Genomic DNA, 25,224 nt, shown 5'->3' on the forward strand with positions numbered 1-25,224 from the left:
GGTAAACTTGGTTGGCTTCTGGTTGGCTGGCTCCCAGCACCACTGTCTCCAAGCAGAGTATGGAGGGTGGACTTGGTGCTGATTAGCAGTGTGTAAATGGCAGACACACTTCTGAAGGGAAGGACCCTTTTGCTTCAAATGTGGACCAACCATCTCATACATCCCCCTCTGCATTCAGTAAGCACTCCATGAAGAATCTTTAAATGGTTGGTCAGAGCTGTTCCTGTGTGGAATAAGGTTTCCCAGAGTGTCATTTCTCCACAAGAACGAACCAGAGGCTTGAGCTGGGCGTGGTACATGCCTATAATTCCAGTACTTGGGAGGCTGAGACAGAAGGATTGCAGGTTGGAGGACAGCCTCAGCAAGTAGTGCGACTAATCAACCTAGTGAAACCCTGTTTCAAAATAAAAATAAAATTTGGCTGGGGGCATAGTCCCTGAGTTCAATCCCCAGTAACTCCCCCCTCAAAAAAAGAAAAAAGAACCTGAGGCTTAAAACCAGCTAGAAATTCAGCTTAGGTCTAAGGAGCAAGCACAGCACCATAAAGTCTATCACAGCATCAAGGTCTCCTGAAAGGGCTAGGACCAGGGGACCACCCAGCTCCAGGGATGGTTTATTAGCGTCTCTGCCATCACAGGGACAAGATACATGTTTCCTAAGATCACAGGGTGGCTACCACCGCAGACCCTGGGCCGCGTTCTTCCCCACCAGCGGGACAGGAGGTAGCTCCCTTCCCCACTGCTAACATGCTCCATAGGTAGAAGGCTCAGGCCCTGCAGATATACTGAGACTTAGCCAGAGCTGTTTTTGTCTTTGGAGCCTCAGGCCTTTGCACAGTATAGGGATGTGAAGGCAAGACAGGATGCCCAAGAGGGAAACCCAGAGAAAAAGAGGACTGAGGGTAGTTAGCAAGGGGGCTACGCGTGTGCTGCTGCTGGCACACTGGCCTTGAGAAAGAACAACTTGTCTTCCGAGTGTTTGTGCCCATGTGTAGCCCCTGAGTATGAGCACAAAATATGGCTGGTGAAACAACCTGGCGCTTTTTTCCAGTGTTAGTCTTTACAGGCTCAACCTTTCATTCTAGGCTAGTAGAAGGAGAGATTGGGGATTGGGATGCAAGGGGAGTGGCGTACAGAGGTGACTTTGAAAGAGTTCCCTGAGTGTGATTCTACCCCTTCCCAGTTTACAACTACTGCTGGGGGAGAGAAAAGTGGGAACTCGAGGCTTCTTTCCACTGCTAAAGTGAAGTAAAGATAGAGGCCTAAGCATTGGCAGTTTGGGCAATATGTTTTTTAAGTTTTTTTTTTTTTATGAGAGTAGGAAGAAGTTAAAAGCATTTCAGTTTGTAAGAGGTACCATTTATTACTTATTCCCCAACTTTTGTCTTCTTTAATGATTTTATCTTCTGGAAGGGACCAGAGTGGGGTCCTGAGAGTAGAAATGTGGACAGGCTATGAAAACTGCCCCTGGAAGGGTTAAGGGAGGCCGTGTAGTTTATACACAGTTCCATCCCGTTCCTGGGGTAGGAGACAAGTTAGGGGCCAAGGCCCTGGAGGATTAGCCGAGTTTCCTGGGGAGGCCCACGGCATTGCAAATGGTCCTTGGGAACCCAGCACAGGTAAGGCTGAGGGTTGAGGGTCAGAGTTTGATGGTGGTGTCTCCTTGTACCACACACACGGCAGTGTGGGGCCACGGTACATTTCATCTGTCCCTTTTGGCGCTTTCCTGGGCCACACCCTCCATGTCTATCACAGCCTTCTACCTGCCTTTCTCCCACTTACTCCCAAGTTAGGGCTCCTTGCGGTGGCCAATGGTGACTTCACTCACATTGGAGAAGGGCAGGGTGGGTAAAGAGATTTCTCTGGCTAAGAGAATGGAGTTAGAGGTGGGTCTGTGAGACAGTGAGGTCTCATGGTCAGTGTTAAAATACTCAGGCATAGAGCTGGGGCTAGAGAGAAAAGCAATATTGATTTGTAAATGTGAAAGCAAAGAGAGTCTTCTCATGAAAGTTATTTCATGAAAACTCCATAGCAAGGCATTTAACATATGTATCATGTATTAATTATACACATTAATAGAGGTCAGTGTGATTTTTCCATAAATGGATAACTAATGTGCACTGATCAAATCCAACCTCTTTTCCCAGTCTCTAACAATCACTATTATATTTTCAGCTCAATTTTTTTTAAGCTTTCACAATATGAAAGAAAACATGAGCACTTGTCTTTCTGTGTCTGGTTTATTTTACTTAACACAAAGTCTTCCAGTTCCATTTATTCTGCTGCAAATGACAGGATTTCATTCTTCCTTATGGCTGAATGGTACTCCCTTGGGTACATATACACCATATTTTCCTTATCTAGTAATTTATTGATGGGCACCTAGGCTGATTCCATATCTTAGCTATTATAAATAGTGCCACAATAAACATAGCATGCAGATATTTCTTTGGTATGATTATTTCAATTCCTTTGGATACATACCCAGAAGTGGGCTATCTGGATCATATGGTAAATATATTCTTAGTTTTTTTGTAAGTCTCTATACTGTTCTTCATAATGGCTGCACTAGTTTACATTCCTACCAATAGTGTGTAAGAGTTACTTTTTTTCTATATCCTTCCAGCATTTTTTATTTTTTAAAATAATGGCCTAACTGGGGTGAGATGGTACCACATTTTAGTTTTGATTTCAATTTTCTAGCCAATGATATTCAGCATTTTTCACATATACAGCTCTTTTGAGAAGTATCTTTACAGATCATTTTACCATTTTTAAATTAGATTCCTTGTTTTGTTGAGTTTCTTAATTCCTTATATTTTCTGGACATTCGCCCTCTTTCAGATGAATATCTGGCAAATATTTTCTCCCATTCCATATGTTGTCTCTTTATCCAATTGTTTTTCTTGCCATGCAGAAAATAGTTTGATGAATACTATTTGTCAATTTTTGCTTTTGTTTCCTGTGCTTTTGGGTGTCCTATCCAAAAAACCACTGTCTGTACCAATGTCTTGAAGAATTTACTGTTTTCTTCTAATAGTTTCAGGTCTTCCTTTCAGGGGAGGGGTGCAGGAGCCGCATGGACACCTGCTCTGTCCTTGGTCTCAGAGGGCAGCACCCTTCATCCCCTTCCATGCTGCATCATCCATCTCCTATAGTGCAGGGCACTTGGAAGCTTGGGTCATAATCACTGCAGGGCCACACTGGGCTCTTGAGGCAACGATCTCCCAAGCCAGTGTAGTCAAATGCCTCTGGCATTTGCAAGGACCCCTAACTCCTAGTACATTCCAAAGGCAGACAGTAGCTCCCTGTTCAACATGGGTCCTAGCTTCAGTACACTGGGGGTTCACTGGGAAATGATGGAAGATCCTTTTCCAAAGCAAGGCTCCTGTGCCGAGTTCAGGTTACTTATTTAAGTGGACTGCTGGGGTTGCCAGCATCCACACTGAGCGAGTTTGTTGGGACTCTCTTTCGCCTTCACCCCTGCAAAGGGGAGCGTCCCTTTCCCCCACCATGGATCTGAGACAGATGCTGGGGCATTTTGTTTTTTCTTATGCTGTTATCCCAGGCCTCTGCATTTTACAAGCCATCCTCTCCCTCTCCTCCCTCTCTGTTTTCCCATGGTCACTCCTCTCAAAAGGGAGCTAAACACTTGTCATTTTGGCTCTCCCTTTTGGATTAGCAGGAGAAGGCTGGGTGACACTTTTCAGCCATCTTGGATCCCCTCCCACAGCAAGGATTTAAGTAGGCATTCTGTACATAGAACACTATGGCTTAGAAAGGTCATTTCCTTAGAGTCTGCAATAAACACACAGCAGGGTGGGCACCTGGGTCTTGCCAGGACCTCTTCTGGCTCTTAGTCACTTCTGTGAATACTGAAGCAGATTCTGTCCCATGACAACAGCCAGCAGAGTGAGTGGCCTGGCTCTGGACAGGGCCATACACGAGATGAGAAGAGGAGGCTAGAAAGGAACCTCGTTTTCTAGTTTTTGTGGCTGCCATTACAAATTTTGCAAACTTGGTGGCCCAAAACATCATAGTCTCTCTCACAGTTCTGAAGGCTCTGTGGGAGGATCCATTCCACACCTCCCTTGCTTCTGGCTACTTTTTGTCAGAAATCCCTGGAGCATAGCGACAGCTATGTGACTTTATTATTGCCTATGGCCCTTCCCTCTGTGTCTTCTTTTCTTCGTTTCTTTAAAGGATATCCATCATTTCAAGATCCTTACCTTACTTATAACTGCAAAGAACCTGATTTCAAATCACATCACATTCTGAGGTTCTTGAACATGTCTTTTGGGGAGCATAACTGTCATACTGAGAGATCACAAAGCAAGGAGGAGGTGACACATTTGGCCCCTGGCAAAATGTCAGAGGCTCCTTCCCAGCAGTGCTATCTCTTCCCTGAGCAGCAGCCCAGGGGCACATCCCATGTGCTGGTTGGTACTGATAAAGCATCCTTGTATATCTGGGCATTTTCCTAAAGAACCAAGCAAGAACAGCTGGAAGAGCACAGAAAACAAAGGACAGGGTTTGGGGATATTTTGAAACCTTAATCATCTGAGGCTTCTACAAACAGAGAAACTGGTGCATTTATGGAAGTCTTCCAAGTTCCATATAGTCTGTCAAAAGAAGACCTTGCTAGTATACCTGTTCTCAGTACTCACTGGTCCATGGGGGGTTTACAACAGTGATTGAGGTGTTAGTCTTCAAAGGATACCACTTATGAGTCAGACAAGTCATTCTTGACTAATGCTAGAAGCAAGCTCAGCAGCTACATGGATAGGATATTACCCTACATTAGGCTCGGTTCTAACTACAATGATGGGATATCCTTATAAGAGACTGAAAGGGAATAGCCACGGGAGATGTAAGTAGCTATAAGCCAAAGACTGACAAAAGCAATCAGAAATTAAAAGCAAAGCATGGGATGGATCACTCCCACGGAACCTTCAGAAGAAACCTAGGGAACCTAGGCTCTTTGGCCTCTCTCCTTGGCCAGGTCTTCTCTCTACTTTCCAGTGCTGTCCCTGAATTCTTTAGAGAAGTTACTGATGGATAGGGATTTAGAGACACGAGTGGAGAGGTGTCATTGGGATATGCTAAGAAGAATTATTCTTTTCCTTTAATACTGAAAGCATTCTTCCTAGCAGAATGGCCCTGAATAAGGGTCTGGTAAGGCCCAGGATGTCTGGATTTGGACCATGGCTTCATTCCCCGGAGAAGTACTTACTCTTTCTTTCTAAACTCAGTTTCATCATCTGAAAAATGAGGAAAATAAAGGTATCCATCCACCTGCTGGGGTTGCTGTAAGGATATCATGAGATTGCACCTGTCCAACTTTGAACACAGGTCACTGAAGCTCTCAGCCAGTGCCAGCCACTCCCACTATCATGAAACAATGTTCTGTGTGGAATGGCATTTTGCATCTTGACAGGTGCTATATTTCCATTTTGAACGCCCAAATCTTTTACCTTTTATACCTAATTCCAGTTCATCCGTTTAGAATCACCTCTTGGTCTCCTCATATACACAAAGGATAACATATTTACTAGTTAACTATTAAATATCAAACACTCTTCCTAAGGGGTTATGTTATTTACTTTGACAGGTGAGGAAACCGAGGCACAATTCTGATTAGCAGCAGAGCTATCACCACATGGTGATGCCATGAGCTCCCCCTTCCACGCTGGGCCCATGTAGTGCTCTGTGTGTAAGCTGTGAGTTTGCCAGCCTAGCACTCCCTGCAAGACAGTGCTTTATTCCCGCCCATCCCTGGGAGCACATATTCTTAGCTCAGTGATGGCGTCTGACCTGCCTCAGTCCCTCTTGGGACCCCACGTCCTCCTGAGGCTCCTGTGTTCTTGGCAGTCACTATTCACTATTCATGATGCTGATGAAGGAAAAACCCACCATTAGATTCCATTACAACAGAAGTGGTCACGGGGTGGGGGTAAGATGTAGCCTTTTCCAAAAGCAGAACTCACCAACTGCTTTATTCTATCAGCTCATCTGCAGTTTGTTGTTCCATGTTTTGAGTTTAAGTGGCCCAGTTTGTTAATCTGAATGTTTTATATTCTGCCATAAAACTAGTCAGGGTTACTGGAGGGTGAGGAAGCGATGAGGAAAGCTACGTCATCAGAGCCTGGAGGGATATTGGGGGGAGGGGGAGGAGTACTTGTCACAGCCTATGGCTCAAAGTGGCCTCAGTCAGGGCCGGCACGGAGCCCCCTGCTGTCATGGGGACGCTCTGAGTGCACTAAGTGTTCGGCACATATTTGCTTGGCTTTGTAGCCCCCACTCCAGGTAGTGAGCCAGTTTTTTGTTTGTTTGTTTGTTTGTTTTGTAAAGTCTAAGGAAGAAGGATCCATAAATGAGTGCAAAGCCAGACAGCTCCCTCAGTGATCCCATCCCCACCTGAGTCTGAGTCCCAGGCAGGAAGTGTGGATGCAGGAGAGGTGTGCAGGAGGCTGGTGAGGTGTGTGGTCATACTTATGCATAAGCACAGGTGTGCAGGACAGCAGAGTAGCAGTGATGTCACCATGATCAATCCCAGGCTCCTCGGATGCTGGTCAGACTGCTCACATCAGAGTCACCTGATGGTCTGTCACAATGCCAGTTTCTAATCCTGCCATAAGAAACTCCCACTCTGTAGAGAATGCCCTTTCCAGGTGGCTCTGAAACACAGCCAGACCTGCAAACCATCGATCTGGTCCAACCACGGAAGGACGTGACTTACCCAAGGTCAAACAGTGGCAGAGCTGGGACCATCCAACTCTGTGCTCTTTCTATTGCTCTCTGAGTGTTTTGGTTTGGGGACATGTGTCCGAATTCAATTGAGAACAAAATAATGTCCTTTGGATTTAGCATGGTTTTCTTATGACTCATACTCAGTCCACACTCATTTATGCAAACCACTAAGAAATGACATTAGGTCTATATTTTTATTCCTCAGTCTGAGCTCTTTTAGGTAACTGCTCCTGCCTGGGTGCCCTCCCCACATGCTGTCAGGACTTCATGCCCTCCCAGGCTTGCCTTTATTCGTGTACTGCTGGAACTTTCTCGCTCAGTGACTCCAAGGGGACTCCTGCTCCCCTTGGCTGGTGCCTAAGAAGGATCTAGGCTCAAGACGTTAGGTCCTCTTTCAATGCAACCCAGAAGAAGTGGTCAACTGTTTTGACTCACCTCAGATACCAGAGATATTGGCTTTTCAAAGTTAACAATAGTTCCTCAGAAAGCTCTGTAGCTCAAGGATCTGAGTGTGAATTCAGTTCAGCTCAACAACCTTTTATTGTGGCCCCTGCCAGACTCAGGACCATTGCTTGGATGCAGCTTCAGAGGGATGCTGACCCGGAAAAGCAAGGTATAGTGCCATCTTTGCCACATCTCAGCCCTCTGAGGTCATCAGCTACTTAGTATTCTGCCTGAGCAGTACATCAAGCAAGAGGCAATTCAGGCCCCTGGAGGTAGATCTGGAAAGAATCAAGACTTATCCCATTATGGTACCTGTTTTTATAATAAGAACAAAAGGGTGCTCTATATCTCTAGGGCTGGCCTTTCCAGTGGGTGATTAGAATGTTGTTGGAACAATATCTATAGAAAGACCCTAGAACCTCCCTATTTGTGTGGTCCCTGGTTTAGGATCCCTGATGGGAAGGAGAGAGAACTGGCCCATACCCTGCTTCTAACTAACCATGTGCCCTTGAGTACTTACCTGCTGAGCTTTGACATCCTCACACATCAAACTGTGATGGAGACCCCAGTATACCTCGCAGGAAATATGGGTTCAATGAGACAATACACTTGAGTATGTGGAATAAGTCAGTTTTGTATTTTTATAGTGCCTTATAATATTAAAATCACTAACTGTTCATTCTGGAAAGTATCTTTGAGATTATCTAATGGTTTTCAAATGAGTACCACAAAGCCTAATAGTTAAAATGAAGAAAACCAGGTCCTCCAGTGTTTAGATTCTCATCTAGGTTCTTCTCATGACACTGGATTGCCTTCCCTAGGAAGATCCCAGTTTGTACAAAAGACAGTCAAGAACAGTTATACTAGCCAGGCACGGTGGCACATGCCTAGAATCCCAGTACTTGGGCAGCTAAGGCAGGAGGATCACAGATTCATGGCCAGCCTCAGGAAACCTCATAAGGCTCTCACAATTTAGTGAGATCCTGTTTCCAAATAAAAAATAAAATAGGGCTGTGAGTGTAGCTCGGAAGTAGAATGCTCTGGGTTCAAATTCAGTAACACACACACACACACACACACACACACACACACACACACACCCCTCTTATCCTCTTTGCAAAACATTTATCTCAGGACTACTTCTAAGTATCAGCTATATGAGCTTATGTAAGAGTTTGAAAAATAAAATCAAATAGAGATGATATCAGTATGAGATCAGTCTGAAACCAGATGCCTAAAAGTGAAAATCCTTCATGATTTTATCTACCTTTACCTCCAGGACCCCATGTGTTGTGCATGGAATACATCCACCTGTAATCTCTCTCCTCTTTAGACCACAAACATCAGAAACAGATTGGGAGGGCAGTGTAACCTCACTTTTTTCTGTCCAACCATGGGTCTCATACATGGGAGAATGGCAGCTTGTTAAGCACCTTATATACCAGGTATGATGTTGATAAGCATAAAATTCGAGCCTGCCTCCAGGGAGCTTTTATCTAGAGGAAAAGATGAGCCAAAGGCTTCCTCTCCCAATAGGTCACAGTGATCTGTGGAATTGTGTATGGCTGTGGCATACTTGGCACCATTGGGAAGGGCGTTCTGGGGTGGGAAGAGTCAGGGAAACTTGTTGGAGTAGATGACTCCAACCTGAATCCCAAAGGTCACCTAGGAACTTGAGCCAAAGTGAGGTGGTTTTTTTTTGTTGTTTTGGTTTTTTTTTTTTTTTTTTTTTTTTTTTTTTTTTTTTCCAGGACCTGAAATTGCTCAGCATGGCTGGAAAATATAGTGTGGGAGTCAGGAGAGTTGAGCAGGGAGGAGATCAGGTAGAGCCATTCACCAGGAGACAATACAGATCCTAACCTCCAGGATCTCAGAGTTAGGAAGCACTATGTAGCCTGGAACTGGAAGCTATGCTCCAATGTGGAGAACAGCCAAGTTACATAGCGATACAGTTTTAGTGTTTGTTCAGGGGCGTGCTGGAGAGCACTGCTCATCTTAAAAAATTATCTGAGGGCCGGGCATGGTGGCACACACTTGTAACCCCAGCATTAGGGAGGCAGAGACTGGAAGATCGCTGTTAGGGGAAGAGCCTCAGTTACTTAGTGCGACTCAGTGAGACCCTGTTTCAAAAATAAAAACACTAGTCGGGCGTGGTGGCACACGCTTGTAATCCCTGCTCTTGGGAGGCGGAGACAAGAAGATCGCACTGTTTTGGAGCCAGCCTCGCTGGCTTAAGAGACCCTGTTTCCAAATAAAAAATATAAAAATAGATCTGGGAGTGTAGCCCAGAGGTAGAAAGGCTTCCAGGAATCCCAGTACCACCAAAAAAAACCCACTAAAAAATAGGGCTGGGGGTGTAGCTTGGAGGTACAATGCTCCTGAGTTCCATCCCTAATACCACACACACACACACACACACACACACACACACACACACAATATCTGAGGGGAGTGGATTAAGAAATGCTACATGCAATGTCTTCTTAGACATTAAAAATAGGGCTGGGGGTGTAGCTTGGAGGTACAATGCTCCTGGGTTCCATCCCTAATAACACACACACACACACACACACACACACACACACACACACATCTGAGGGGAGTGGATTAAGAAATGCTACATGCAATGTCTTCTTAGACATTCATACTGCACATTAGCATGTTAAAGCTCTGCGAAGTCCTACAGTAAGGCAACCAATTTAACAGTATACTATGACAAACTTATCTTACCCAGAATGGTTTTTTTCCCCCCAAGTAATACCCATTAAAGCTTCATGGAACACTTTGGACAGCCAGGCCTCCAACCACAGCCTGATTAGCACAGGGAGCTTTCTGGGTTTGGGATCTTGCCCCCACCATTCCTAAGGCACACTACTGTCTTGGGAAATTGTGAGCATCCCTGAGCAGAGGGCTGGCGTGGCTGGTGGCACAGACCTCACTATCGTGAGTCATGCAGCCACCCTTCCCCTCAGTTCTAAAACACTTGTCAAAATGTATGGTCATGGCTGGCTCTGAGACAGACTCAGTGACTAACTATTCCAAAAAAATAAAATAAATAAAATCTGAAGTTAGCAAGCAGAGCCCTTCACTGCAGATCTATGAGGCCAAATCAGGACTTAATTTGTACTGTCCCCCGGGGCTGCTGATTTTACTCTCTGGTTCTCTAGGGAGAGTGTAGACATTGCTGAGGACAGAAAGCCTTGGCTCACTGGCCATTGCTTGAGTGGTTGACATTTAAGTGGGCTGCCTCTATAACATCCTGGAAACCAAGAGGCTTCAAAAGCACCAGCGGAGACCTGCACCCCTCCCAAGGAGAAGCCCAGGCTGTGAGTGCCTGGGCCGCCTCCATTGATGATATAGCACTGACATCTGACCATGTTGTCTAGGATTATGGGATGACCAGTGGTCTGTGTGGCGGAAGCATGCAGTGAGCCACATTCCTCTCAAAAACATCTACCATGAATGCATAGTAACTTTTGGTAAACCTACCTGAACCCATGTTGCCTCTGACTTAGGACAACTCGTCTCAAGGGCTGCTGCTGATGTTGGTTATTGAGAGTTAGTAAAAGGATCATGTATGTTCTGAGAAAAACCTTTCCTTTAAAACTACCGACTATGATCTCTGTGATTTCATTGTTTCAGGTTCAGGAATTCTCTCACTGACTCAAATGATATCTACCCTTATTAATTTATTGATTTTACAAGTAATTATAGAGGGTGGCTTGGGTCCAAGGCACACCTAAAAACTAGGAATAAAGAACAAGAGATAATCCTTTTTTTTTCTTTTTTTTTTTTTTTTTGGTAGTGGGGATTGAATCTAGGGGCATTCTACTAGTGAGCTATACCCCAGCTTTTTTTTTTTTAAACAGTGTCTTTCCAAATTACCACAAGCTGACCTGAAACCTGTAATCCTAATAGCGAGGACTAGTGGCACATGTCTATAATCTCAGTACTTGGGAGACTGAGACAAGAGGATTGCACATTCAAGACCAGACTTAATGACTTAACAAGACTCTCAGCAACCTAGTGAGACACTTTTAAAATAAAAAGGGCTGCCGGGCATGGTGGCACACACTTGTAATCCCTACACTAGGGAGGTAGACAGGAGGATGGCGCAGGTTCGAAGCCAGCCGCACTGGCTGGTTTAAAAAAAAAAGTATAAAAATAGATCTGGGAGTGAAGCCCAGAGGTAGAAGGGTTTCCAGGAACCCTAGTACCACCAAAAAATAAATAAAATATATAAAAAGGGCTGGAAGTATAGCCCAGAGATAGAATACCCTTGGATTTTATCCCCAGTAACACACATACGCATGTGTGCACATGATATGCAATCCTGGTGTCTGAGTTTCTCATGTATTGGGATTATAGTCATGTTCTGCCATAACTGGCTTCCCTGCTGTCTTAAAGCAGACAATAAGTAAATTTTACAAAAGGTGCAGTGTGAAAAAGTACTATTCTGAACCCTTGGGGAGTTTTCGGAGGGAATGAGATACAGATGTAAAAAATTGGCATCTTATCCAGGAATTGTTGCTTCTTAGGAATAGAAATCTATTTAAGCTACATTGAGTGAAAAGCAGGGAGGTACCTTTAGGTGTCAAATATATGACAGAAATAAAAAGCAGGAACCAAAAGCAATTACCCCCAAAAGCTGTCACCTTTCCTGTTGGGTATATTCATGTTCAAATCCATTTTCCTGCCCTAGGAGGTGGTATGAGTGAGAAGGAAATAACTGGCATCTCTACCACAAATGGATATAAGAAAGAGTTAAACGTTGAGCAGAAGCAGGTACACTGAAAGGTCATTAAATTTGGGAGGTGGGAGGATAATTTAGAGCAGTGGAACCAGGGAGGAGGACTTTCTGGAAGGAGGAGGTGCTGACCGAGCTGCGCCTTGGTGTAAGCAGGATTTGATGCCTGATGGAGAGCAGGAACCATATGTGCAGGACATGGAGGTGGAAGACTGCAGTCATCCAACCCAGAGCTCTGGGAGAAGGGAGAAAGAGCACTGTGGCTGGACTTACCATCATCCTTCAGTTCTTGCGATGCCTTCAGCTGGGTCAGGGGGCAGGTCCTCAAGGAAGACTGGGTTGGTCTGGGGGCTGCTGGAACAAGCTATTTTAGATTGGGGGGATGATGAGAACACTGCTGCTCTCTTTACCTAAACTGTCTCTACTTCTTGATCTGTACTACCTCCCTCTAAACTGGCAATTGACATACAAAAGACAACCTACAGTGAGTTGCTGCCCTTGAAGCCAGATATGGCATGGGTCAAAATACATCCTGGAATCTAAATGCCACACGTAATATGAGCTAAAAATTATAGGCCTTCCCCCAAATCAGATCCTGGCCCCAGAGAAAGCCCTATAATTTGTAGCTTGAGTATGAATGTCATTTCTCTTCATGAAGTATAGATCTAATAATCCTTTAGGGGCAATTTACCTGCTATGTAATATTGAGCCATTAAGAGCCTGGTTGCCTTATCTCTATAAGGGTGGTAATTACATAATCCCAATGACCTTTTAATAAGGAATCTATGGAAGAACATTAAAGTTATGAACTTATAAACTGCAAACATTGTCCAAGTGTTGAGTACTACCATTAGGACAAGCTTATGTTCAAATTCACGGGTCTTTATTTTACTGTCAGCTCTCCAAGGAAATGAGGGCTTCCCTGAGACAAGCTTTTACTTGTCCCAGACAACTATGTTCGCGTAGGGTCCAGATCCATGGATGTCAGTAGCAGCCCTCGCTTAGAGCCAAACCTGGAGACTCAGTTGAGCTTCTCACTGTACAGTGTGGTTTAGAGCAGTGAGGCTCAAACTTTTGTACATCAGCATCCCTAGGGAGCTTTTTATTTTACAAATTCCAGGGCGTCCCCCCTGGGGATTCTAATGGAGTAGGTCTGAGATAGGACCAGGAAGGTGCTTTTTTTAAAAGCTCACCAGGTGATCCTAAATTGCAGGTGAGGAAAGAATAAATGGGGCCTTGGCTCAGAGGTCAGGAGCCTGTGCTGGGAGGATGCTCTTTGGAGTCTCCAGGGGATAGAATGATGGGGTTTGTTCTGAAGACGATGACAGTGAGCCAGCCAGTTACCTGCTTGGGAAAGCTAGGAAGCAGCGTGGAGGAGGGGGAAGGGATGTCAGCCAGGAGGAAAGGCCCCCAAGGGCTGGCGGGGCTGTGAACACGCTGTGGGCTTCTGCCCTTGGTGGCCCGGGATGGGCTGCACTTGAGCCATTGCCCAGTTAACAGGCATGTCATTCTGTCTCACCCCAGATCGTGTTCCGGAAGATTAGTGACGTGAAACGGGAAGAGGAAGAGCGCATGAAACGCAAGAACGAGGCCCCCCTCATCCTGCCACCAGACCACCCTGTCCGGCGACTCTTTCAGAGGTTCCGCCAGCAGAAAGAGGCCAGGCTGGCTGCAGAGAGAGGCGGCCGGGACTTGGACGACCTGGATGTGGAGAAGGGCAACGCCCTCACGGAGCACGCCGCGGCCAACCACAGCCTGGTGAAGGCTAGCGTGGTCACGGTCCGCGAGAGCCCTGCCACGCCCGTGTCCCTCCAGGCCGCCTCCACCTCCGGGGTGTCTGACCACGCCAAGCTGCACGCGCCTGGGTCCGAGTGCCTGGGCCCCAAGGGAGGCGGTGACTGTGCCAAACGCAAAGGCTGGGCCCGCTTCAAAGATGCCTGTGGGAAGGGCGAGGACTGGAACAAGGTGTCCAAGGCTGAGTCGATGGAGACCCTCCCCGAGAGGACGAAGGCAGCGGGTGAGGCCACGCTGAAGAAGACGGACTCCTGCGACAGCGGCATCACCAAGAGCGACTTGCGTCTGGACAACGTGGGCGAGGCCAGGAGTCCCCAGGACCGGAGCCCCATCTTGGCGGAGGTCAAGCATTCTTTCTACCCCATCCCGGAGCAGACGCTGCAGGCCACCGTCCTGGAGGTGAAACATGAGCTGAAGGAGGACATCAAGGCCTTGAATGCCAAAATGACCAATATTGAGAAACAGCTCTCCGAGATACTCAGGATATTAACTTCCAGAAGATCCTCTCAGTCTCCTCAGGAGCTATTTGAAATATCAAGGCCCCAATCCCCAGAATCGGAGAGAGACGTTTTCGGAGCCAGCTGAGAGGTTTAAAAAGAGACAGAAAGGTCAAAGACACAACCCTGCACCCTTGCTCTCAACGCCACCCCACCACACATGCCCACGTGGCCGACAGTGTTCAAAGTAGGCTTTTCCTGACAGAAAATCCAAGTGGGACCAGTGGCATTGGTGTGTGTACGCTCTCTGGAAAAAGAGAGGGGAGGCATCATCGTATGCCTCATCCTGCAAGATGGCAGCTACATCTCAATGTCTTTGCACAATTCTGGAAGAGGGGGTGTCTAAAGGGTATTTTTCCTTCATTTTACATTTTTTCTACCATATTTATAAAGGATTGAAACTACCAGAAAAGAGTACAGCTATTTAGGGCTTGGTGGGAGAGTGCTGAATCCCCTCGTGTATATATCATGCTGGGCTCCTTTCCCCAAGACTCCCAAAGACCAAGGTGGGCACAGGGACTTCCCAGCATTTCCCGTCCTTGTACAGCCCGTGTCTTATATACCATCTATTTTCCTACAGCCGTCATTTGTAATAAGCTCGGGATGAGGAGCACCTATGGGACAGGGAGAGCCAGGATCCTCAGGCCTCCTTGCCCAGTGGTGAGGCAAGAGTAAGGGCTGGAGAAGGGCCCTCGAGCTCCAGGGACTCTCTGTTGCGTGGTCTGCAGCGTGCTCCTGTAGGACCGTCGATCGGGAGACTGCAGAGGCCCCACCGCAAGGCTGCTCTGCTTCTTTCCCTTCTTCACCTCTTCCCAAGCGTTCCCGTGGCATTCCTCAGGGTATGGCACATTGGCAGGAAGGGGCATGAGCCCAGAGTTGCTTTACTAACAGAGCAGACACACACACACGTGACCTCAGAAAAATGATTGTAGCAAGTGCTATGTTTATATTTTGATTCTTATGGGAATTGCCCTTCAGAAGTTTGTATTTTGTCCACTGCACGGGGTCATTAGAGGATACTTGGGAGCCATGTTCAGCCTTATTTGAAAGCTAACCTCTCTATTTCCTACTTAAAAACAAAAACAAAAACACAGCGGTACTATGATTGTTCTGTCTTGAGGAGATGGAAAATGAGAACAGAGTGACAGCTTTTCAAGTTGCCTCTGGAAGGAGATGGAGAAAGGTGGCCATGGAACTATGGTCCCTGGGGAAGATCTGAGTCCCTGTGCCATGATGCACAGGGCCGCTCACTGCCTCTATCACCTGGGGTCTGGTGACTTGAGGGCTTCTCTCAATGGCATCAGAGAAAAGATTCAGGAGCAGTCTCTTCTAGGCAAAGCCGAGCGACTCCAGATGCATACCCTGAAGATGTGTCAGGATTCTAATCTTGCCACACAAATTTGGAAATTCATCTCCACATAGCCTTTAGAAAGTAGAATTAGGAATTTAGGTGACAAGAGGGACTCATACAGGCTCTTGACCTTTGCTTAGCACCTCTCCTTGGCCTTGCTGTTGAGATTCTAAATCCCAGAGTGCACAGGAAACTGGACAGGTGGAGAACTGCCCCACCAAAGATATTCAGTGTTTCTGAAAACTTTCCCATTCCCCTTAGACCTGGCCAATGGCCACAAAATCTCCCAGGACTTTGACCTTGTTTGTCTGTGTAGGGCTGACCTCTTTTGGATCCCGGGGTTCATAAGATGGCCCTGGGAAGTCAAGGCATGCACATACATAGTTTTTAGCCTCTGGTGGCAGAAAGCAAAGAAAGGAAGGTATGATTTCTGAAGGCGGAGTCATGCCTGTTTGTGACTTTGGATAAAGCTGGGAGCCCTCAGCCACTCTAATTGGAGCAGCCAAGGCTCTAAAATATCTGGAATCCAATCTTCCAGCTGCCCCTGAAACACTCCAGTTTGCCATTCCTCAAACATGCTTGGTAGCCTGCTTCTAACCTGATACATTAAGTCGAGGAAGGGGGGACCTAAAGACTTTTTCTTTGCCTCTCCTGATGACAGGCTCTGCTGTTTCCTTCCAGCTCTGCTTGTGGGAGGTGAGCATCTATTAAAAATAACACCCCCTCTGGATCTGAAGAGCAGAGAGGCCGGTGAGGTGCTGAAGTCCAGAATGGTTCTGGGGAGAGAGAACCCTTCAGGAATGCTCTCAGATCAAAGCAAATTGGGCTAATGACTGGAAGTTCATCTTGGGGATGCAGGGCACGCAATCTATGTTCTTGTAGGTGACAGAACATTGGGAGTGTGGCTGTATCTGCTTTCATTCTTTTTCATTTAAGGATTTTGGAGAGTTTTACTATAATTGTTTTCTGTGAAAAAATATTTTTAAATGAGCCAATCTCTCTCTCCTTTGTATGACGTCAGCCACAGTTTTCTTTATGCCACCTGCCCACCCTTGCCAGGACATGACTGGGTTCCCCAGTGAAGACCACAGCTTCAGATGTCACTGACCTCCACCTTCCAGTGTAAACCATTTTCTGGTGGCTGCGAAGAGATTAGGGAAGCCAAAGGTTGCTAGGGATTAAACGAAATATGCAGACTCCAGAAAAGTTATGCTGAAAGATTTTTTTATAAGATTATTTTTCCTTTTGTAGGGGAACATACACATATGTCACTCTATTGTCCAGTAAGTACTGGCCACTTGATCTCTACTGAACTGCTTGTTTTGAATGTCATTCATAGGGAAGCTCCATTTCCCAGTAAGTATCTTGACAGGCCACTTTGAAGTGAGCTTGTCACTTGGCTGACTGTTGAACATGCTCTTCCCTGCCAATGAAAATGTGAACTGAATGTAAGAAACAAGATGTTTAGCAAGACAGTGTGTATATTCTCAGTGGAGGGCGCTGACTCCAGCAATGCACGCTGTCATCTTACATGCCCACAAAGGGCTCCTCCGATGGGCATGAAGTCACAGTCAAAGGAAGGAAGGTGAGGTAGCCATTTGGTTGAGAAGCTCCAGTCCAGTGCATAATTAATGCAACCACTTAACTGCATTAATGTAATGCTACATATGCTAATAAGGCTGCAACCTGGCTCAAATGTTTAAAAGGCATGCCCATTTAAACAGCCTTCCAGCAAACTATTGGAAATACATTTCTTGCTATCTCTGATTCCTTGGGGCCTGTTTTGCTCTCAACCTCTTGGATCCTCTGAGTTTCTTCTGGCCATACATTAGCCCCTTACCCATTCCTCCTCCAAAACTGAGGATAACTGGGCACTCTACACACTTCACCACCCAGCAAGCTTCACCTTCCAAATCCTTAGATGGAAAGTGAAAGTATTAATGCAATTTGGTGTGGCAACTACGAGAATGTTTTAGGCATACCAAGCAGGAAGTATTCCCCTTGTTGAACAGACCACATATCTCACATGCATACTGGGATATTGTAAGAGCCCTGATGGAGGTACACATTGCATTTGATTGACAGATTGTACTATGTTTTGCAATAAAGATGTTTAGCCTTAAGACCCTTGAATGGAACTCCAGTGTCAGAGCTGCCAACACCCCTTCCTTGTCCTCCCTCCTCACCTACCTTTGCTTAAAAAGGAGGTCCATTGGGGGTACACTCCAGCCCCTCCTCTGTCACTAAGTCGTTCCTTACAGTTCCATATACTGCCTTCTCTCTCGCTTCAGTAAGAATTTCCTTCACCAGCTCCTGTGCCCTCCACCAGGAGGTGACTCCACTGTCCTTTCAGTACTGACTGCAACCAACAGAAAGCACCATTTCCTCACCAAAGATGATGGTGTTGAAACGATTCTACCCCTCCCATAAATGCAAAAGAATCAATGTGAATTTACCTGAAGCCTAAGTTAGTTTCCAATGAAACTTCCTTCTCATGCAAGCATATCAGACTTATTCTGGAACCTCTAAAACTGGACTTGAATACCCTGGAGGTTCCAGACCTGGTGGGTGTCTTCTCAGCCTGCCATTCAGCTTTCCTTAGAGCCACTGTCTCTTTATCTGTGACTTCTGAGTCATCCAATGGATCCATTAGCTGTTCAATGAGAAGGTCACAGATCTCGTATCAGGAGATGAGCTGCTTTTATGTTAAGGATGCAACTTCCCCCAATGAATGTATTCTCTTAATATTCAGACACTGTATTTGTGCATCAGTTGGAGGCGGTCCACACCCAATATTGCATTACAAGGACACTTCTACTCATAAGCAGTTCATCATTCCGGGGCTTCTCCTTATATTAACAATCTTTCCATTGAGTCCTGCCAAATCCCTTATTGGGTTTTTCTTTTTTCCATTGCATCTGTCACTTTGTCCAAATGAGCATGAATAAACAGAAGTGCAAATGAGCTGATACTATTTTTGTGGTCAGCTGAGGATGCTGCCAGGAACTCCACTCCACGTCTGCGGCTTGAGAATGTTAAGAGGAACATGCGGGCTCCTCCATTAATGATATTCCCTTCTCGACATTTTTAAACAAGCACAAATGATATTTGTAAAAAAAAATGTTTAATTTTATTTATTACAGTAATAAACTATTTTATACATGATACTTGCCTTTGCCTTTCCTCACTTAATTGTAAGTTATTGGGAGTTTGACCTAAGATGGTATTTTTCTATTCCTTTTCAAGATTTGTGACGCTCTAACTTAGTGGCTCCTATGAGTGTGGTTTTTGGAAAACTTAAAATTCTAGAGACATCAAGATTATGTGTCCAAGTACTGCTTGGTGAGAGAATATATATGCATATGCTCAGCAGCATGCTCTTGAGGTAGATGTAAGTGTGCAAAGACTGTCTTTAAAGTCTGGTTATTAGTTTAGCTTGTTATTACATAAAACACCCGAGACTAGGTAATTTGTAAAGGAAAAAAATGATTTAGGCCTATAGTTCTGAAGGCTGGGAAGTAGCCACATCTGGGGAAGGCTTTATGCTGCTTCATAACAGGGTAGCAAGGCAAGTGGGTGTGTGACAGAGAGAGAGATGAGACAAGAGAGGCTGCTTATGACAAAAATTAACCCAGCTCCACAAGAGAGTTATCAATCCCTCTTAACAATCTAATCACTTTGGAAAGCCCTACATCCCACCACCACCATAAGAGCAATCAAATTTTAAACACGAATTTCAGAGAGGAACATTCATACCCAAACCACAACAATCTGGCATCATTGAAAATTGTATGACATGTTAACACATGTCAACATTTGGCCTCCCACTTAGAAGCGAACGTTTTTCTTTTGAACAATTTGGATCAAATTGTTTTAATGCTTTGCTGACTTTTATTGTTTTTTCATTTTTTATAAAAAGTTTTTTTTTATTGGTTCATTGTAGTAATTACATCTTAATGGGATTCAAGGTGATAGAGGCATACATGCACCATCATTCATTTAGTCCTTCCCCACAGCCTTTACAAACATACTATGAGGAGCATCACTGAATCTTTTCTGAATGACTCAGTGTCAATAATCTGAATTCTGATGGTTGATTTATACTTTATTGATGGTCTCAGGAATGATTAAGGTAGAAGACTCTTTGCCCTAAACTAAATAGTCCTACATAGCAGTATGATTTCAGTTCTGCTATTAGTTTAATAGATATTGCTTCTTGCTCATGGCAGGACTTCACAAGACTGCCAACATGGGTTCTTATTTAATACTCAATGGACCACATTTCAAAAATGTCATTTCTCCTTTTACAGACAAATGTAACTTAATTCTGGAATGAGGAATATGTGGTATAAAAGCCAATTCCATCTTCTGCTTTATCTCCTAAGGCCACAGTATGGATACAATATTTTTAATGATGTTCCTCTACCCCCAGTTATTTAATTACATTGCAGGAAGCATAATACAAATAATTTGAGGGTGACCATGTTTAAAATTCTAAATGACTGACATTTCAAAAGCACTGAACATTTTAGTTATTCTCAGTAGTGACAAGAATCTGTTCTTGTGAATATAGTTTTTTTTAATTAGTCAAAAATACTGGTAATCTTAGCTAACACAGAGATATTATACTTTGGGTGCCTAATAGAGTTCAACTATTTTTGAAAAAAGAGTTTAAAGGTTTGTTTTAAAATAAAACAATTTGTTCCCATTCTTCTGAGGATTCTCCATACCGTTTTCCAAAGTGGTTGCACTAATTTGCAATCCCACCAACAATGTCTTAGAGTTTCCACTTCTCCACATCCTCACCAGCATCTGTTGTTGTTTGTGTTTTGAATGATTGCCATTCTAGTTGGAGTTAGGTGAAATCTCAGGGTAGTTTTGATTTGCATCTCTCTGATTGCCAGTGATGTTGAGCATTTTTTCATGCATTTATTGGCCATTTGAATTTCTTCTTTGGAGAAGTGTCTATTTAGTTCACTTGCCCATATTGTTATTGGATGCTTTGTTTTCTTAGTGTTGAGTTTCTTGAGTTCTCTGTATATTCTAGATATTAGTCCTCTATTGGAGGGGTAGGTGGCAAAAATCTTCTTCCATTCTGTTGGCTTTCGATTGAGGTTCTTGACAGTTTCCTTTGCTGAACAGAAGCTCTTCTGTTTCATGCAATCCCATGTATTCATTTGCCTTTTAATTTGTTGTGCCTTTGGGTCTTGTTGAGAAAGTGTTTATCTGTGCCTATGTGTTGCAGTGTTGGACCTATGCCCTCTTCAAGGAGCTTCAAGGTCTCTGGTTTGATTTCCAAGTCTTTGATCCTCTGGGTATCTACCCAAAAGAAAAGAAACCAAACTACCAAACTAATGCATGTGTATCTAGGTTCATAGCTGCCCAATTCACCATAGCCAAACTATGGAACCAGCCAAGATATCCATCAACAGATGAATGGATTACAAAACTGTGGGATATGTACACAATGGAATTTTACTCAGCCATCAAAAAAAACTCAATTACATCCTTTTCAGGGAAATGGATGGAACTGGAGGACATTATTTTAAGTGGGATTAGTCAGTCACAAAAAATAAGAAATCAGATGCTTTCCCTAATATATGAGAGTTAGGGAGAAATGGGTCATAGGAGGAACTCTAAATGAAAAAAGAAATCCTATAGAGGAGCAAACAAGGCAACCTAAAGGAGGAGAAAGGAGGAGGGAAGAGGAAAATCTCTAAAACACACAATGTACTTAAACATATCGAAGTCAACCACTAAGCCGAGCAAAGGGAGGGACGGATGGGGAGGGAATGGAGTGGGAATTGGGTAGAGGTTAAATCAGTGATGTGTACATGTCTGTACACACAAGTTTTTTACCCCAATATGATGTATAAATATAATGCACCAATAAAAATTAAAAATAAATAAATAAATAATGAAATAAAATAATTTGCCTAAAGAAAGGCTTGAGAGAAACCTGTACTGACAAGTACTATATTGAGAAGCCTACTGCTCTCAAGATGATTTGGTCTCTCATTTTGGCCACACCGAAATGAAACTTATTTATCTGGCTATATCCCAGCGTGTCTGCTAAAAGTAAAACCATTATATTATGGTCAATTTCTGATATTTAGTCAAAGGTTATATTACTATTTTAGATAAACAAAGCAAGCAATCTCAATGTGTTAAAGGGAAAGCCATTCTTGTTCCACATACTGAATTGCTATTCTAATACATAGATCATTATAGACATATTTGATATATTTTCCCTCTAGGCCTGTAGTCTTTGACCAAACAAAAGGATTTCTTCCATTACCTCAAATAAATTAATATATAAGCATTGTACACTTAAGTTTTCTTTCATGGTCCCAAGAATTAATCAGCAATAACCTAGGTTTCACTGACCTTCAGATGTCTTTGCTCCTTGGTATCATCTTGGCTCTTGTGCGTGCAGCCCCTAGGCTTGTCCACAGAGTGAGTTTGGGGTTAGAGGAGCCTGAACCTGGAAGTGGCCTTGGGACCTTGTCTAGTCTTTCTCCAGACCCTTGCCTGAAATTGCCCAGGGCTGATGACATTTCATCAGATGGAACTGTTCTGCAGGCCCAGGATCACAAAAGTCTTTCGTTTAAAGCAATTCTAGGATTTTGGTTCATATGCATGTAGAGAGAAATGCTTTCTTTTTCACATCACAACTGTGGAGCAGTAAGAGCTTAAAGAAAACAATGGTCTTGGATAACCCACAGGTTGGGTAATCAGCCTTCAAACAGAGAGGTAAACAATTGACTAATTCCTGAGAACCATTCTGAATCATATGGTTTAAAAGAAATTCAGAATTATTGCTTTCAAACTCTACTCCCTCTTCCAGTATAGTTTGGTAAAGGAGTAGACCTGTTTTTATATAAATGGTCTCTTTTGAAAAAAGAACTCAAAATCTTTTTATTTTTATTTTATTTTATTTTTTAAAATTTGTTTCTTTAAATTTTTTATTGGTGCATTATATTGCAAAATCTCTTGTGTTACTTAAATATGCATACACATTAGACACTTCCCTATAATCATCTTTATATTCTCTTTCTTAGCAAGCCCTTTTTTTCCAAGTAAACTTCAGCCAAACTCCCTCTGATCAACCACAAATCCTGATTGGTTATTAGTCCATGAAACTCTACTGCAGGCATCTGAGTGCTCACTTCTACCCTACACAACTCCCAGGCTCATTCTCTCCTTAAGAAACTTCTCAGCACCCTGGAATCTCCTGCCCTAGGCCTCCTCCTTTACCAAACCAGCTGCTGAGGATACTGCTGCCAGGTCTGACTTCCTCTCACTGGGTTGTTCTTTGTTTCAGCCAACACACTGTGCCCACACCAGGTCATCAACATCTTACTTCCTCCTATCTCTTTTCCAAGCAGAACAGCTAGGAAAAAAGAGAGTTAACAAGATTATTGGTCCTGCATCCTAGGAGTATAAGTCTTACAGAATTGGTAACCACCGCCAAAACCCATGGACAACACCATGTAACAAAGACAAGACAAGACTAGGTCCAAATGAATCTTTCATTTAATTATTTGCTCAATGACAATTCATACACCTTGGATGTTATAAATTTTCCAAAAATTAGATAGATACACAATAGTTTTTGTTTATTGTTTTTGTTTTGTTTGGTTTGGTTTGGTGGTGGTACTGGGGTTCCTGGAAGCCCTTCTACCTCCGGGCTACACTCCCAGACCTATTTTATACTTTTTATTTGGAAACAGGGTCTCTTAAGCCAGCGCAGCTGGCTTTGAACCTGCATGATCCTCCTGTCTCCGCCTCCCATGCACGGGGATTACAAGCGTGCGCCACTATGCCCAGCACACACAATAGTTTTAATATTAAAGCTTCTCCATCCAGCCCCCACCAAAACAACAAGAAGAACAAAAACTCAATGCCAAATAAATATTTGTTTTTTTGTAGTACTGGGTACTGAATTCAAGGCCACTCTAACTCAGAGCTACTTTATCTTTTAGTTTAAAACAGACTCTCACTAAATTACTGATGCTGGCTTTAAATATGTGATCCTCCTGTCTCAGCCTCCCAGGTACTGAGATTACAACCATGTGCCACCACACCTCGTGCAAACAGAAAAACTCTAAGTTACTTACTACATGGACCACTGGTGGCCTGTTTGGCATCTTTCTGGAGAAATGAATCATAAAATTATAAATATACTTAGATTTTAAAATTTTTTCCTCAAATATATTCAAACTAATTATAGAAAACAAATTTTTGTGGTAATAGGGATTGAAGCCAGAGGGGGTCTATCACTAAGCTACCCTCCCATTCCTTTTTATTTTTATTTTTGAAACTAGTTTTGCTAGGTTGCTGAGAGTTTCTCAAAGTTGTGAGGCTGGTCTAGAACATGCAATATTTCTGTCTCAGCCTCTCAAGTACTGGGGTTACAGGAATATGCCACTATATCTGGCCAAAAAAAGTTTCATTTTATTTGAATTAAAATGAGGCAATGTAAACTGTTAAGTGTAAACTACCTAGTAGGATGATGACCCTGAGACTTGGGTGGACAGAGCCGATGAGATCACAGGAAGCCATCCTTACCTTCTGTGACTTGTCTGATAGCTCCTATCTGTGAATACTCTCAGGCTTTTAAATTCTGCTTCTTTATTGGGAGACAACTGTCAGAGGAACAAACAGCCAAATGAAGATTACACCGATGAAGCTCAAATCACAGGTCTCCTTGGGCACAGACTTTGTGGGATTTCGCAGGACTGCTTCCATCTTCTTGGGCTAGGTCTTCAAACATAGTCCTTGTTGCCTCCCTTGTGAGGACCTGAAGTGTGAAGGTCAAACCCTACTTGCTGGTTCTAGAGCCCATACTGCAGGACATGGGAGACAGGTCACTCAAGCACCACTGAAGCCGGGCGTGGTGGCGCACGCTGGTAATCCCAGCACTTGGGAGGCTGAGACAGGAGGATCGCACAGGTGTGAAACCAGCCTCAGCTACTTAGTGAGGCTCTCAGCAACTTAGTGAGACCCTGTTTCAAATAAAATATAAAAAATAGGTTTGGGAGGATAGCCTGGAGGTAGAAAAGCATCCAGGTTTTCTTGTACTGGGTACCAGGTACCCCCGGTCTGGGAAGATAGCCTGGAGGTAGAAAGCCTCCAGGTTTTCTGGTACCAGTACCAGGTACCCCTGGTACCACCAAAAAACCAAACAACACCCCCCCCCAAAAAAAAAAAAACAACACCACTACAATGATTAAGAAATACCCAAGTAGAGTATAGGCCTATCACTAACCGGGATTTTTGTACTCAGTCAAGAAATATTCATTACATTTAATTCTCGGTAAAAAAGAACAAACTCAAAGGGCTAACAGGATCGGGTTTGAGACTAAAATGCCACTGTGTGGAACTGGGCAAGACAATCGACTGTCTGGACCTCAGATTACTCAATAGGAAACTGATGGTGTTGGGTTAAAAACCTTCTAACTTTGAGGCCTTAGAGATTTATTTGGTTGCAAATTTTCTAAGAGCTCAAGTTGCCAGTTCTGAAGTGAGGTATCTTCAACAGAAGACGAGCAGGAGATAACCCAATTCAAGATTATCTTGGAGTGAAGTACCATTTGCTTTGGAGACTGATAGCCAAGGACTACTCTGGGTCCCGCACCG

The 25,224-nt window shown here is 44.0% G+C and overlaps 1 protein-coding gene across 2 annotated transcripts in view; it reads left to right on the forward strand.

Moving 5' to 3' along the window:
* The window catches only part of KCNH1 (potassium voltage-gated channel subfamily H member 1), a gene marked incomplete at both ends in the record, with an annotated part of 376,618 nt that extends 362,299 nt beyond the window's left edge, over positions 1–14,319 (forward strand). For both annotated transcript variants that reach the window (XM_080698436.1, XM_080698437.1), the window contains one exon: positions 13,465–14,319. In XM_080698436.1, coding sequence (XP_080554562.1) covers positions 13,465–14,319 — 855 coding nt within the window. The remainder of the gene's footprint in view (positions 1–13,464) is intronic.
* Positions 14,320–25,224: the final 10,905 nt, after the last annotated feature.

This window comes from Muscardinus avellanarius, assembly GCF_963383645.1.
Source record: "Muscardinus avellanarius genome assembly, chromosome: 7".
Classification (NCBI taxonomy): Eukaryota; Metazoa; Chordata; class Mammalia; order Rodentia; family Gliridae; genus Muscardinus; species Muscardinus avellanarius.